Raw genomic sequence first — 15,337 nt, 5'->3', positions numbered from 1 at the left:
AGGGACAAACCGCCGCGGCGCGCAGCGCGTTGCTGAGCAACGGCGAAGCGACCGTTGGCGGGTGCCACGCGCATGGCCAAGCTGGTGCTGGCGGGTGAGGGGGTTGAGGCGGCGGTGGCGGCCCACTGCGGGCTACCCAACTTCTCCCTCTTCCAGCCTCTCTTGAGAGCGGCACCCGTGCAGCAGGCTGCCTCGGCTGTTCCCGGGCTGCCTTCTCCCCGTCCTACTCTGTCGGTGAGGCTGCTGCCTCTCTCGGCTGCTGTGTCCCTCTCGCCGCCCCCCCGGGCTGGCTTCAGCCCCTTAAACGCCAGCTGAAGATACTGTTTCACCTCCGAAATTATCCTTTCTTTGGTGGCTCACATGCTTGTCCTGTTACTTTCTGGTAACTCACGGGGTGTTGGTTACAGAAAACTTTTTGAATTGGAACAATCAAAAAACGTTTGGCCTGTTAAGCCCTTATGAGTCAATATCACCAAATCTTCCATCTGCAGTGTTTTTGCTGTGTTCACAGGTAAGGCAAACTGCCCTAACTATGCCGAAGCTGAACTCCTGGCTGACTATCTCCAGGCTAACCTGCCAGACTTCAGGGTTCACAAGATCACCCAGCACCCTGACAAATGGGAGGTAAGGGGTTGTAAATCAAGTCGTTGGTAGATGCCCCAGTGCTCTACAAAGCAAGAAATGAAGGAATGTGCTTATCTGTAGTATGTCTCTTCTTGTCCTGTATTACCATTTTGATATGTGGGTAGAGGTTCTCCAGAAGCAGCTTTGACTGTGAGAGCCAGCCGGAGGAAAGGTTTGAATGTTGTGTGAGACTGGCATTCTTGTGAGTCTTACCATGGGAGGTGGGCACAAAATGAAGGCCAGCCTAAAGCCGTGTTTGTCAGTAAGAAGTTCAAGTTTATTGGATTTTTATTATGTATAAATGGCTGCTCAGCCTGTAAATCTCTCACAAACTGTGATTGCAAATACCTTCAGAGTTGTTACTTGTCAAGAACATTTCTGGCATTCAAGGGCTTTAAATTACAATGGAAGTATGAAATTAAATCTCACATATTTGTTTACAACATGGATGGACCTTTCTGAGTATGTTTGCTGTAGACATGTTGCCATGTCTACGCTGTAGTTCCTATAAGGAACTGAAAAAATTGCAGTATTACTTCATGAGGTAGACAGTACTATGATGTTCATTAGCTCTTATCCTTTGCTTGACACCTCAGCCAAGTAACTCAGTTAAGTGAATAGCAATTAACCTCTGCAGCTTGCTTACCTTCTGCAGCTAAATAGGAGTCCTCAGATTACTCACTGCTTCACAACATTGCAATCTTTAGTACTGCTAAGATAATTGAGCAAAATTACAGTGGTGAAATCAAGCAGAAGTAAGACCTGTTGCTCTTTTGCTGAGGTATCGCAGTGTATCACCACACCTTGCTTTGTGGTGTTCCCCCATTTTCACACTCTGGTATGTGAGTAAGATGTGAAGCACCTTGTAATTATGTATTGAGAGGAAATAATAAGAATGTTTATAACTGTAACATTTAAGTGTTATCCAATGTGAAAAAGCACTCAGACCTTTTGGCGGGGACGTTTATATTAGCAGTGGCTTCATGACATTTGTGAAATGAATGGATGGGAACACAGACAGTCCCCTATCATTTGGAGAGAACTCTTGGACCATGGAGGGAAGGGTCTGCTTCTGGGAGGTGTTAATGATTTTCTGGAATATGCACAGGTAATGAGCTGCGTTTAATACTGTAAACCCATATTTTACATTTTCTTAATAACGTTCTTTATTACTCTTACAAATGTAAAATAAAGCTATCCTTTCTAATGTTACCTTGCTGTGTTTGGGTTGTCATGTGATTAGAGATCACCCTTTTTGTTCTTAGCGCTATTATGGCATCACCTCAACGATGTTGAGAGAGGAAATGCTAGACATTGCTGAGGAGAACCTGCAGGCACATATGGAAATTGAAAAAGAGGAGGAAGAGATTAAAAGTCTTATCAAGCCTTTGCAGATCTGGATCACCAGGTGAGAGTAAAAAGAATATCTAGGAAGTTTCACTCAGCTTCAGAAGAATGCATTTTTTCCTGTCATGTAAAACAGGTGTATCCATCTGGTGTTACACACGAATCCCTGTAATTTGAATTATGTTCTGCGCCTCTCACTATGAGCATTCACTGTATAATTTAGAAATTATTTCCAGTTTTGTTACATTTTGCAGCAGTCTAATTGAGGGATGTGAACAGGCAACATTTAGACCCTAGACAACCCTAGGGAAAAGCAAGTATTTACAAAATAAGCTAGGAATTTTGTAGTGCAACTATCTTGCATTAAATGCTTTTGGAAATATTTCAATAAGAGTCTCTTGCAGTTCTAGCTTTAGAAATTTCTGTATTTCTGGTAGTCCTAACAGAGCACCTTAAAAAAAAATTGCGTTTCTTTAAAGACACCGATTTTTAAGTGACAGTATCTCCTGAAATGTACAGGATGGAAAAATCTTCAGATGAAAGGAAGACCCAACGGTTTTAATTTTAACCTATTAAAATGACAGAAAGAGCAGTAAATGATCCAAGCTAATTTAAACATAATGAAATACAAAAGCAAGATCTTTGTGTTTATTCATATAATACTTCCAAACAGGCTGTGGTTAGTGGTTAACTGTAATTCTTCCATATCCTTCTCTTATCAGAGCATCAGCTTCAATCTGTTATCAGCTGATCCCTCTGTTGGCCAATGGAGAAGTGTTTGGCATGACCACAGAAATCAGTATCCATTTGCTTGACAGCGACCAGTTTAAGGATGTTCTTTGTGGTATTGTAATGGAAGCTGAAGACATGGCGTTCCCACTCCTCCGCAGTATCTCAGAGCACACTGAAATAGATGAGGCTTTTGTTCAAGCCGATATTATCATTGTTCTTGATGATGTCCTCTTAAACCGTGAAGTTCAATCCCTTGAAAACTGCATCAGAGAAGTGAGTGAGATCTGTCAAGTGTATGGTCCACTGATTGAGAAGAATGCCAAGAGTGGGGTCAGAGTAATTTCATCAGGAAAAACCTTTGTAAACCTTAAGGCGATGATGATTATGACATATGGCAAGTCCATTAAGCCTGAAAATGTCATTGCCATTGCAACACCCTGGGAAAGTGCAGCTAAAGCCATGCTGGCCAGGAAGCTGAATATGAATGCAGCAGGTGAATATTTATGTGTTTTGGTAGGATTTGGGGAATTCGGTGGATGGACACCTTTGAAAATACATGTTTCATTGCAGAACACTGTTGATGTGTGCGCAGAAATCTAAGCATAGCAGTGCACCCACTGAATTGCATGGCTGTACAGAATGCCAGGGCGTTACTAGCAGGTGCTACCATTCTCTGTGCTTGCCACTATCTGGATCTGTGCCTGATCCCATGAATGGCAGTTCTTTTGCTAACTCTTGGATGCAGCCCTGCCCACATTCTGGTGTGTATTTCATGTGGAAATACACTAAGAAGGACTGAGCTGTGTTGCAAATCAGGAACTAGGACTTCAGGGTTGCATTTGCACTCTGCAGTGCATTGTTATTTTGGAGATACGCAAACTATCTGTGAATAAACATGACTGCATACTGCTGTGAAGATAATGAGAGTATAGAAGAACAGTGTTGTAGTATTATTTCTGGGTTAATTAGCTTTCTTTCTAGGTCAATTGTTGTAGCTTTGGCATGGTTCTGCAATGCATAGCAAAGGTGTCTTCCAACAGTCTTCTCAGCATCAGGATTCTTTCAATGTTGCAGGGCTAGGAACTGGTCATCAATGACAAATCTAGATATTTTCAAGCCTAATAAAATCGAAAAGTGAATAGGCTGAATAATCTATTAGCAGGTTATGTGAGAAATGCCTGAGAAATTCCTTTTGCACAGAAACAGGTAGATTTTTTAAAAATGATTTTTTACTGCTAGGCATTCTGTATTGCCATGTACAGGATTTTAAAAGGAGTATTGCTGTATGTTTGCAATAGGATTTGTTTTGTTTTTTAACAGCTGTTTACTAGGTTTTGTCTATTATATACAATAACATTATATAAATTAAAGTTCCTTTTCAGCCTGTGATGAGGATTCATAAGTTATGGAGAACCATATTGCATTTTTCAGATCAGGTCGTTTCTGCTATCAAGGCAGGACACTGACTTGAAGAATAATTCATCTTGACAGGGACTTCTGAAGGTCACCTAGTCCAGTCTACATTGTGAAAGTATTTGTCTGTCTCTTCATTAATCTATGTATTTTCCTGTTACAGGAGTTAAAGACGTGATTGTTTGGGGCAATATTACTGGCTGTAACTACATTGATTTGTCACATGCAAAACTTTATGGATACGACTGCGCTATTTGGGGCCCAGCTAATTTTCCACGTCCTTTGTTGAATATGATTTATGATAGGTACAGTACAGATTTGTTTTTTTAAAATAAAACTAAATAACTGCTTTTAATAATCCATGTTTATCTGAACTGTGAAATAAACACCAAGAAAGGTTTTTGTTTTCAAGATTTGTCTTTACTGACTAGCACTGTACATAGAGGAAAACTCAAGCTGAAGTACTCAGTCAGCAGAAGTTGAGTAATTCCTAGTACTCTGCATAGTTCTGACTCTCCTGCCAACTTTGCTTATAACTAGATTCTCCTACATATTAAGTGTGTTTCTTTTCTAATGTATCATGAGCAGCCTATAAGAAGTAATGAAAGTCCAAATAGTGACTTAGATGTCTAGTATGCATGAAGAAACTTCGAAATAATACTGAACACACATCTGCATCTTCAAGTATTTGAATTCCATTGATCGGCCTGATTGCACTCATGTTGTCAGTCTCGCAAAATAGACAATTTATTTGTTAACATATGTAAAAGGGTAACCTGGCAGCTAGATAGCTTCTTGTGGAAAGAGAGGTAGCAGAGAAAGGGTGGGTGGAGTGAGAGGGCAGCAGATGTGACATGCACTCAGGCCTGGCTATATGGAGCTCTCACTCCGGTCTAAACCTAGCATTTACTGGGCAGCAGACATTTCTTTGGTTCTATGGTTGTCCTGTGCCCAGCATAGGGGGATTATGGTTCATGGCTGGGTTATTACATAAAATGGTAATACGTAAGAACAACAGCAGTAATAATAATAATAGAGGTTATGACTCGAGTAGGTGACCTAACTTTCATAGATAAGTAGTGCTTGTTGTTACCTTTTGAGCCACTTTTTGTTAGACCCTATTTTTTCTGTCTTTAAGTGCCTTGCCTTCAGCAGTGAAGTTTTAATAAGTTTTGACTCTTTTCTTCCCACAGGTTTAGCTCTTTTTTCCTCTAGAAAACAACTCTTCCTGCAGTCATCTTAGGTTTTTCTTCTTTTGTTGTTGTTGTTGTTGTTGTTGTTGTTGTTTTTGTTGTTGTTGTTGTTTTTGTTGTTGTTGTTGTTGTTAGTGAATGGATCCATTCAGAATTTCTATCTGCCCAGAGTTCACTGAGTTCCCGGGTCTGTCATTGTGTAGGAATGTTACCTGCTCATGCAGTAGCCACTGTATTGAGATACTGGTATCATGACTCTCCTCCTGGGGAGATCATTTCTGTGGGAATACTTACTAAAGGTAAATCTACTTCTGCTTCACATATTCTCTTGTAGTTTTCCCCAGTATGTATAATGTTATTTTTTAATCAAGATTTTTTATTTAATAAAAACATGTAAAACAAATCATGATGTAATGGGAAGCTGAGAGTTTGTTTCAGCATAAGAACCTCCAGATCTAAGCAATTTTGCTCTCCAGAGCTTGTGATTTGATACTCAATTCTTACAAGCATCTCTTAGGTTAATATTGTCTTGTTGCAGATTCTCTCTTAGTCTTTTAATTTAAATGCTTATCTGGTATATGTGTTTTGTGCAAGGACTTTTTATAGTCCTTAGAGCCTAAGCTATAAAAGCATGTTCTTCTTGTGTGGTTACGTGTACCAATAAATGGAACGTTTCACAATGGCCATTTAACCCTTGTATGAAATATAAAAATTTTTTTCCCTTTTTAAAGATGTAAAATTCTTACATATACATCTAACTAAAATAGAAAGTTACAATAGAAACTCTTTAGTCTTTGTATTGTACACTGAAAAAGGCAGTCTCCATTTATACTAAGATCTTACAGTTGCAGACTTTTGCAAGTCTGTAGGACTTAATCCTGACACTCTTGAGGATGTGTGTTTTTAATCAGAAATAATATGTTTGGGTCATTTTTTCCCTCTTCTTCAGGTCAATTTTGCGTTCCTGAAGGGATTGTCTTCTCTATGCCAGTGAGATTCCAGAATGGTACCTGGGAAGTCATGACAGAATTAGAAATTAATGAAACGACCCAAGAAGTTCTGGGACACTTAGCCCATGAGCTGATTCAGGTGATGATTTCTTGTATCTAATAATATGCCCATTCTGCCACCTATGGGTACGTTGCGATATAACTTTGAATGCTGAGACCTTTACTCCAAATGTTATACATACAAACTGCACACATGCACTAATGCATGATAAATGCCAGGTATTTATGAGTGTAGAGTAGTATTTATATATTGAAATGAACAGACAACTCTTTTGTAACCCCAAAAGGAGATGAGAAAGTAAGTTTACCTATGTAAGTGAGAATTTGTACCCCCAAGTTCAGCAGACTTTGTGAAAAACAGAAATATTAGCCTTAATTTAATGTTTCTACATTCTATGCTGCTGGTGTTGATTTTGCTTGTGTGGCATTCAGAGTAGTTCTAATCACCTCGAAGGAGGTGATTGTCCTGCTCTACTCTGCACTGGTGCAGCCTCACCTCGAGTACTGTGTGCAGTTTTGGGCGCCACAGTACATTAAGGATATAAAAGCTACTAGAGAGAGTCCAGAGGAGGGCCATGAAGTTGGTGAAGGGTTTAGAGGGGAAGCCATATAAGGAGCAGCTAAAGTCACTTGGTTTGTTCAGCCTGGAGAAGAGGAGACTGGGGGGAGACCGCATTGCGTCCTGCAGCTTCCTCACAAGGAGAGGAGGAGGGACAGGTGCTGATCTCTTCTCTCTGGTGACCAATGACAGGACCCGAGGGAATGGCAGGAAGATGTGGCAGGGGAGGTTTAGGTGGTTGGATATTAGGAAAAGGTTCTTCACCCAGAGGGTGGTAGAGCACAGGAACAGGCTCCCCAGGGAGGCAGTCACGGCACCAAGCCTGACACTATTCAAGAAGCACTTGCACAACATCCTCAGACACATGGTGTGAATTTTGGGATTGTCCTGTGCTGGGACAGGAGTTGAACTCGATGATCCTTGTGGGTCCCTTCCAACTCAGGACATTCTATAATTCTATATGCCAGGAGACATATCTTTTGGGATCCTTATGGCAGTGACTCTGCATGAATGAAGGCCAGAGTTTACTAGAATTAGGAATTCTTCAGAAAACACAAAATCAGCCAGCAGTAATTGCATTGTGAACTTCTTGTTACTTAGTGAGACAAAAAGAATTTGATTTTATTAAATATATTTAAATATTGAAAAGACTGGTCCCAAACTTTACATTCTAGCTTCAATCAGATTTTGTGATCTTCAGTCATACTAGTAACACGTAAGGATTATTTTAATTTAACATATTTTAAGTTTATGCTAGAAATTACAGTGGATTAAAAGAATGGGTGATATTAAAGCTGCTTTTTTTTTTCCTTTCAGGAAAAGCTCATTGCACTAAAGGAAACAAAAGAAATGTATCCATATGGAGCTGATAAAAACACTAGTAAAACATATTTGCATCAAGGTGGGTTTTATTCCCCATAAAAGGAGATCAAGTTTGAAGTGAGAATTTAAGTAATGGATTCTTCTTTTATGTCCCTTTTGTTTAAAATGGATATTAAATCCTTCAGGAAGGAACATAAATAACAACTGACTCTCTGATGTATTCTGGCCATGCCTGGGGCATGGTGATAGTAAGGGCAAGCCTGCATGGTAGCAACCGTGTTTTGATAAGTCATTCACAGATTATGAATATAAAAGCTGAGTATAAATAATAAATTTAGCATGACACATTTTATCTTAGGTTATTAGTAAATACAAAATCTTTTTACCAAGTAACTGTTATTATAAAGCACTTTCACCTTAAGTCCTACAATATATTTTTGAAGCTATTCTTTACTATACTTTACTATTCTTTACTATCTAGAAATAATGAATTTAATTTCTAACAGAGAAAAAAAAATACTGTAAATGGGAACTCAAGCTTCTCATTTTTCTGTTTGTTACAGTACCAAACAGTTAATTCAATATCTTTAGTCTATAGTCAGAAGAAAAGGTTGAGACACCCAAAGACAGCAGGCTAAAAAAAGATATATTCCTTCTCAATATAGAGAAGGCAATCTCAGTAAGTGGCAGCCGCATCTGCCACTTCTTCCAATTACAGTAGATGAAAGATCTTTAGAGATCCCTACATTATAAATTATTAAGCCATTTTGCTTTCTTTGTTAATGGCACACCAAGTTTATCATGACTTATTTTTTAAATGCACAATGATACGAGAAATTTCAACTACAACTCTGTAGAACAACTCCAGTCCCTTCCCCATATTTGGGAACATGTGGGAAGGCTATAGGCTACATGATATTGCCGTGGCAAAACTCCCCTGAATCCACAACCTACTTTTCCCATGCAGAATAAAAAAACCATTTCTTCTCTCAAGTCTTTCTGTGCTGCTTTTCTTACCTATTTTGCTTTTCTAGTTCTCTGTCCTTCTAAGATTATATAAAGGAAAGAAGAATAATTCCTCAAAATAAGAACAGATTAACTTTAAACTGTGTTTTATTGTTTTCTTTTTTCCCTATTCTCAGGTTCCCAAATCCCTGCGCTTTCCCAATATTCCAGCCATTTCTTTCTACTTTTAGGCCCTTTCAGGGCCTTTTCCCTAATTAATTGTCTTTCTCCCTTCCCTCAAATTCTTTTCAGTACTTTTGTATCAGCACTTACCATACTACAAGCTGTCCTTCTGCATTAAGGGCAGGCTGAAGAATGGAGAAACTGTTTGGAACTTGATGCCCAGGGCCTTTAGTGAGCATGTGTGCCTTTTGGTTATTCATCCTTATTTCTCAGGAAAGGACTACAGACGTAATAAGATTTTCTTGATAAATGCAGAGTTTAATTATTACACTAATCATGACCTTGATTAACCCAGACAGATTCCCAGACAGGACTGTCCTTCCCTGTCTGCTCTCTACTTGTATGGCACTGCTTTTCTGTAGAGCTGTCCCATTCTTCTTGTGGCTGCTTTAAACACTAAGCAGAGGGCCTTTACACTGCTAGCAGCTAACTACCTAGTTGTAGCCTACTCTTGTGACATTAGTGTCAAGTGCCATACTATTCAAGGATGACCTAAGTGCCTGCTTATCTGCTTGCATGTGTAAGTGTTTTAGGAGGTTGGCAAAAATATGTACTGTTTTTGCATTTTTATTTTTTTTTTTTTCCAGAGATGGAAACCCTGCGTACTGACTCACTTTAGCCAGAGTTGTCTGGAGGAGAAAATGCTGAAAATTCCCATACTAAACCAATGTTTCCATTGCTCGAAAGAACAAACTACAAAGAAAGGCTAAACATTGTCATAGCTTTTACAGTATCATCCTCATCAAAAACCTGGAAATCTGTAGGCAGAAAATATTTCAAAAACAGTGTGACTATAACATTCTTAACCTGAAGTCCAAAGCAAAATTCCTACTGATTTAATAAATCCAGGATTTAATTTACATCCAACAAATCATTTCTTCAGACCTATAAACCGTTTCAAAAATATCTTTTAATGTCTAAAATGTTCATATTAAGGCAATTTTGAGCAAGAATGTCACACATAGAGTAGCCATTTTATAACTCCAAGTTCTTGTTTCAAATGTAATGAAACACAGTACTTGTGTAAGAGTGTATATTCTCAGGCAAAATTGATTTTTAACACAAATTTTAATGCATGCATCTCCTTAGTGACAAGATCAGTTATGTCTCCATGTTTTTTGTTTATTTCGTGAGTTTCATACGGACTACTCATATATTTTAAGTCAAACATGCAATTAAATAAGTCCTTGTCTAAACAACGTTGTTGAGGAACCACTTACTCTTGCATGTCTTTGGTGTCTTAAAAGATGGAGACTGTGTTAAATGAAATACTATTGTACTACTGTTCTTTGAATCAGATACATACAGTTTGAAAAAAATCATTATTTCTGTTCAAGGGGAGGTTCAAACTCTGAACAGGAGTAGACTTCTTACATGAGGAAACCAAGAGGAGTTTATTTTTTATTTATCAGTTGATGTGGACAGAATGAAGAAGGGTGTCTCACTGGTATTAGAAAGAAGAGCTCAAAAAGCTGGACTATCACAAGGGAGTTGGAAAAGTGCAGTTTCTTATGTGAAATGTATATGGGAGAAGCAACGTTTACAGAAACTGAGGTATCACTGTTAACAAGTATCTTCATGGAAGAGTTCATATGGGAGTTGTAGAGGTAGGTGTTGTAAAAAGTCTTGAAGAAAGTGGTGAGGAATCATTCATTTAATGAGGAAGTGGTCTCCAGGGAATTAGTTTCTAGTAGTGTATGCACAGAAAATTGGCTGAGTCTCTGAGTAGCATCTGGAGGTAGATGTCTCAGGGGAGCATAGCAGGGAAGGATGCTACCAGTAGTCTTTACAAACTACCTGGTTTGTTCCATAGCTCCTTCCCCAAAGCAGGAGAGGAAAAGTTATGTACTCTAATGTGTATTTACATATGTTTTTTTCTATATGGAATATGATTTAGCAGTCTTTTACTCTTTGAATTTTTTTATTCTACCTGTGGAGATAGTAATTCCAGCAGACTGGAGTTCAAGCACGAAGGCTGCACAGCTGTTATTAAGAAGGAAATTAACTGTTTCTGCAGGCTTACCAAACTTCTGAGTCACTACCTGAAAACCACAGGCAAAGGATTTCTTCTCAGAGATTGGGAGGAGAAAGATAAAACATGTGTCTTGGATGTCTCTTCTATCCTAAATTATTCTAAGTAGACTCGCCTAGTGGCCTGCAGGGAAATTCAGGTCTTTCCTCATGGAAGCATAATGGAATGGAAAGTAAAGTTTCTTTTCCTAGCTTTTGATTAGGAGAGAAAGAAAGAATAAAAATTATAGGAAAGCTAAAATATGATAACATATTCAAAGTTGGTTTCAGTTATAACAATGTGATAGACTTAGTCATCACTAAGTTTGCATTTTCTATAAGTAGTAAGTAATTTCTGGTACACATTTTCTCACAAAATACTGAGTAATGCTATGTATTCAAGGTATTCATAGCACTGATGAATCCTACTACCTGGGTGTTAGAGTAACTGTGGAAAAATTTATGAAAAAGGTCTTTACAATAAATCTATGTGTCTTGCAAGTGTTACATATATTACGCATAAACCCTAGCATTTGGATGTTCTGAAGAGTGTGTAAGCTTTCTGGCTGGTCTGAACAATTCTTATTCTAGGACGTTACCACTAGGACTTACTATTTTTCCCCTTTGTGTAGTTGCACCAACTGTTTCTTACAGCACACTGCTTTCTGCATTATTGTGCCAGCTTCCACCTCATCTTCAGTCTCTATAGCAACATTGTTTCTCAGCAACTGGGAGATGCTTAGTAAAGGCCCCTCAATTTAGAAATACTGCACTCCAACCATAAGAAAAAATTGCTTTGAAACAAAGATCAAAGAAGTTTTATCTTAAATAATTTAGGATATTTATTACTAATTAATTAGTGTTCTCTGTTTTGACTGCTTAGACAATCACCTGATACTTTGATCTGAGCCTTTGCCAGGCATTTGTTGTGAACAACACTCATTTAAAAGCAAAACCTTTAGAACTGTGTCTTGAAGTAAACTTTTAAGTGCTGTAAAACTACTGGACTTGTCTGGCAGTGTCATCTGACTTCTGGGCCTTTAGTAAGTAGCTGAGAGAAAGGTAAGCACCATTACTGTGTTTAAGAGGAGACAATAATTTTGGCCTTTGAACATGACAGAATGTTTTCATTCTTCACAGGAAACAAAAGTAAATGTAGTTTATTTTATGCATATTTAAAATGTTGATCATATGTTGTCTGATTCCAAAAGAAGGAAGGCCTCTGTGATCAAGTCAATTGATTTGTCAGGAGATTTCTGCCTTACTTGATTTGGTTTGTTTTTCTCTGTACTTTAACTTAATTATGTAACATGTTTAAAATTGCATTTTATTTGCTAAAGTACGTATTCTGAGAACCTGTATAGGCAAACGAAATACATATAGGTAATCAAACATTACTTTTCTTGCACATTCCGATAGGATTCAATAATAGGGTAACTCTTGTTCTGCACATGCCAGTATTTGTGTTAATGGGATCGGAGTTTATAATTGTAAAAACTTATTTCCTGTGCATTTGTAATTAATTTTAAAAATCTTTTTTGTTTTGTGGAAGTGTTTTAAATTATTAATAAGGGCACATGTAGCTGAAATACAACACACTGACTGAAATAGTGTATCAATGAGCAGACTCAGTTCAGATTTTGTTTTGGCAGGCAGATGCGCAGGTGCTGCTGCTACTTTTGTATGATGTCCATTATAAAATAGATGTGCTAACACTGAAGTAGATCCTGTTCATTTCACCCAAGCGCTACTGCTGCAGTCAAGTTCTGGACTCTCCATGGAGTTTTGTATATAAAAATGTAGACTGTACATATGCTAATAATGCCTTTCATAACTTTTTGGAGGGAGAGTGCATGGGTAAGATGTTATGGTGTTGCACAATGACAGCCAGTTCGGTAAAACACATAAACACGTACTTAACTTTGGGATCATGAACACCCTAGTACAAGAATATAGCATGCTTATTATCCATACGGGTAATGTAAATGTTAGACATTGCACTGTACTGGATAGAGAGGTTGTCATCTTACAGTAAGTATCAAGTACTAATAGATTATGCATGCTGCATAACTCAGTAACGTCAGTGGATCTGTTCTTATTTGATGGTGCAAATTCTAATGAGCGAGTTCTAATTTAAGTGAGTTTAACCTGTGTATTTTTACAGTCATCCTCTTGGTTTACTTTATGTGCCTTTGGTGGAGAGAAGAAAAGGAGGAAACATGAGGCAAGCTGTGTGTTTGTAAGTCCATCTTTTAGGTTGCTACATGTAGCTTTCACTAAATACTTATGTTTAATTCATTGGGTAGAATCTTCTGACTTCATTGATTTCCCTACATCGACTACTCTGTCGAGCTATGTAGAGGCATATGCTGCTGCACCTGTTTTAGGAGTAATTGTATAAGCAAATTTACATGCCTATGTAAATGTTGGGCAGAACTGCAGTCTGCAGAACCCAGGGTTGGGTCCAAGCTCGGAACCTCAGCAAGGAAGAAAATAGAATAGTGAAAAAGGAACTTAGTGGTATTTCTTTCAAAGAAGGACTTAAATAAAAACCTGTGGCATTGTAGTCTGTAATGAAGAAGTTATTAAAGCAAATCTGTGTCCCATAATTTTAAATATTTACAGGTTATTTAGAGACAAACAAAAAGTTGCAGCTTTTACCAGTTAAAATGGTGAGCAGCACATTTATGGTAGACTCAATAATTATAGAACATTGAATATTTATTCTTCATAATTGGCCAATATTCTGTCATGCTTATGACAAATGATCAATGACTCTCACTGGAAAAAGTAATCAAGTGAAGGTTAGGGTAAGTTCAGATTTAATACTAAATGTATTGTTTAAGTTTTAGATGGTTTCCAACTATTTAATTTTTATTTATTCTAGCAAATTTTCTGGTTTTTTTCCCCTGCTGAAAGCCATATATGTGGCCTTTGGTGTCTCATGTAACTTAGATCTGTTATACCTAGTGTTTTTCAACTGTAGTATTAACTGACAGATAGTCACTATATTGAATTCATATTTTTATGTTTAAAAATATAATGTAGTTAGAGCATTAATGTAATAAATCCTGAGGGGAGACATTCAGTTTCTATTATTATCAGGAACATTATTACTTCTGCTTTCAGGGTTGTGTAAAGAAGTAGATTCATGGTTATGCTTACTTCTTCCCTTCTCAGCTCAGAAAGAAATAATGTCACCTCAGCTGAAAATACTAGTTCAGCTTGAAAATTTTAGAAAATAGGCTTGTGAGCAGTTGCAGTCAACAAATCTTGGGAAGAGTCTGGTGTAAAGGTATGCCCTCTCTGGCTTGAAATTACATGCTATGGACTGAGTAGTGATCCTGTATGTAAACGCTGGACTCTTCGATAGTGAAAGATCCCATTTCCTGTACTTGAAATTGTTTTGGGGACTGCTTTCACCTTGATACAACTTTGCAGTTACTAGAGTTACTCCTAGAGTTTATGCTGAGCAGAGAGCATGCAGAGCATGCACTTTTCTGGAGTTGCTCTGCACTTGGCACCAAAATTATTATGTCATTTTATGTAATTCCATTTAATTTCATCTCTGAAATGCATCCAGTAAATTGTTCAGATTAAAAGATTTGAATAGTTTGATACGCCTCTGCTTAGAAAATGCAGTTTCACACTTCAGTTTGTTTCGTTATAGAACGCCTAATGCCATCTGTTCATTTCAAGTGGATCCAGACTTGCAGGGTAAGCATTTTTCTCTTTTTTTTCCCAACTTTTCTCAAGAGACATTTCTGTGTCAGTTTAGGCAGAACTAATGAATTGTAGTGGAGTCATGCCACTTTCAGACTATCTGTGCTGTAACACATAAATGATGAATTACACACACAGCTGTGCTGTCCTACCTTTATTTTTTGGGTTTGTCCTAACACCTTCCCTACCATTATCACTTTGGCTCATGGAATGGTCAGGCGCACAGGGGCCACATTCCCTAATTTGTGGTATAGGGTAGGGTTTTTCATGTATTCTAGAGTAGGCATGAAGGATGGCCATACGCTTCCTTTTTGAGTGCAAAATCTTAGTGGATACTTCATCTGCTACATAACAAGTAGCACAAAATGCAGAGCTAGCAGGTAACCAGCTGGAGATGTCGGGAAACAATGCACTCTTTTCTATATGTGTAGGAATTCCACTGTCATTTTCTCAACAAAGAACATTATGAGTCCTGAGGTGAAATTTGACCCACTGCAGAATGATTTTATTTGGGCTTTTTTTCCTTTGTCTGCTGTTTTACTTGTGTGCTCTTGCAATTTAATTCTGGAACTACTGCTTGACAGGCACAGAATGTCCTACTTTGAGGCCACATTTTGTCTGTAAGGATGGACTTGAAGGGAGTAGCAGATGGCTACGAAAACAGATTCCCTCCACTTATAAAGTAATTTTACACATGGAAGGTGTTTGAGTTGGAT

The 15,337-nt window shown here is 38.1% G+C and overlaps 1 protein-coding gene across 4 annotated transcripts; it reads left to right on the top strand.

Annotated features, from left to right (window-relative positions):
- The first annotated feature begins 17 nt into the window (after positions 1 to 17).
- MDH1B (malate dehydrogenase 1B) lies at positions 18 to 13,124 on the top strand. 4 transcript variants are annotated; one of them, XM_075093738.1, is made up of 10 exons: positions 18 to 94; positions 512 to 624; positions 1,598 to 1,732; positions 1,890 to 2,032; positions 2,694 to 3,196; positions 4,280 to 4,421; positions 5,445 to 5,608; positions 6,259 to 6,398; positions 7,695 to 7,779; positions 9,476 to 10,103. In XM_075093738.1, the coding sequence occupies exons 1-10, from the start codon at positions 73 to 75 to the stop codon at positions 9,505 to 9,507; spliced, it is 1,479 nt and encodes a 492-aa protein (XP_074949839.1). In that variant the 5' UTR covers positions 18 to 72; the 3' UTR covers positions 9,508 to 10,103. The 4 variants fall into 4 exon arrangements, with proteins under 4 accessions (XP_074949839.1, XP_074949837.1, XP_074949840.1 ...); XM_075093736.1 differs by having other exon boundaries at positions 37 to 382; XM_075093739.1 differs by lacking the exon at positions 9,476 to 10,103 and adding an exon at positions 11,818 to 13,124 and having other exon boundaries at positions 41 to 94.
- Positions 13,125 to 15,337: the final 2,213 nt, after the last annotated feature.

The sequence above is a fragment of the Phalacrocorax aristotelis genome, chromosome 5 (assembly GCF_949628215.1).
Source record: "Phalacrocorax aristotelis chromosome 5, bGulAri2.1, whole genome shotgun sequence".
In the NCBI taxonomy this organism is placed as follows: domain Eukaryota; kingdom Metazoa; phylum Chordata; class Aves; order Suliformes; family Phalacrocoracidae; genus Phalacrocorax; species Phalacrocorax aristotelis.
Note: the sequence above shows the minus strand (reverse complement) of the source record. Positions and strands in the feature narration are given on the sequence as shown.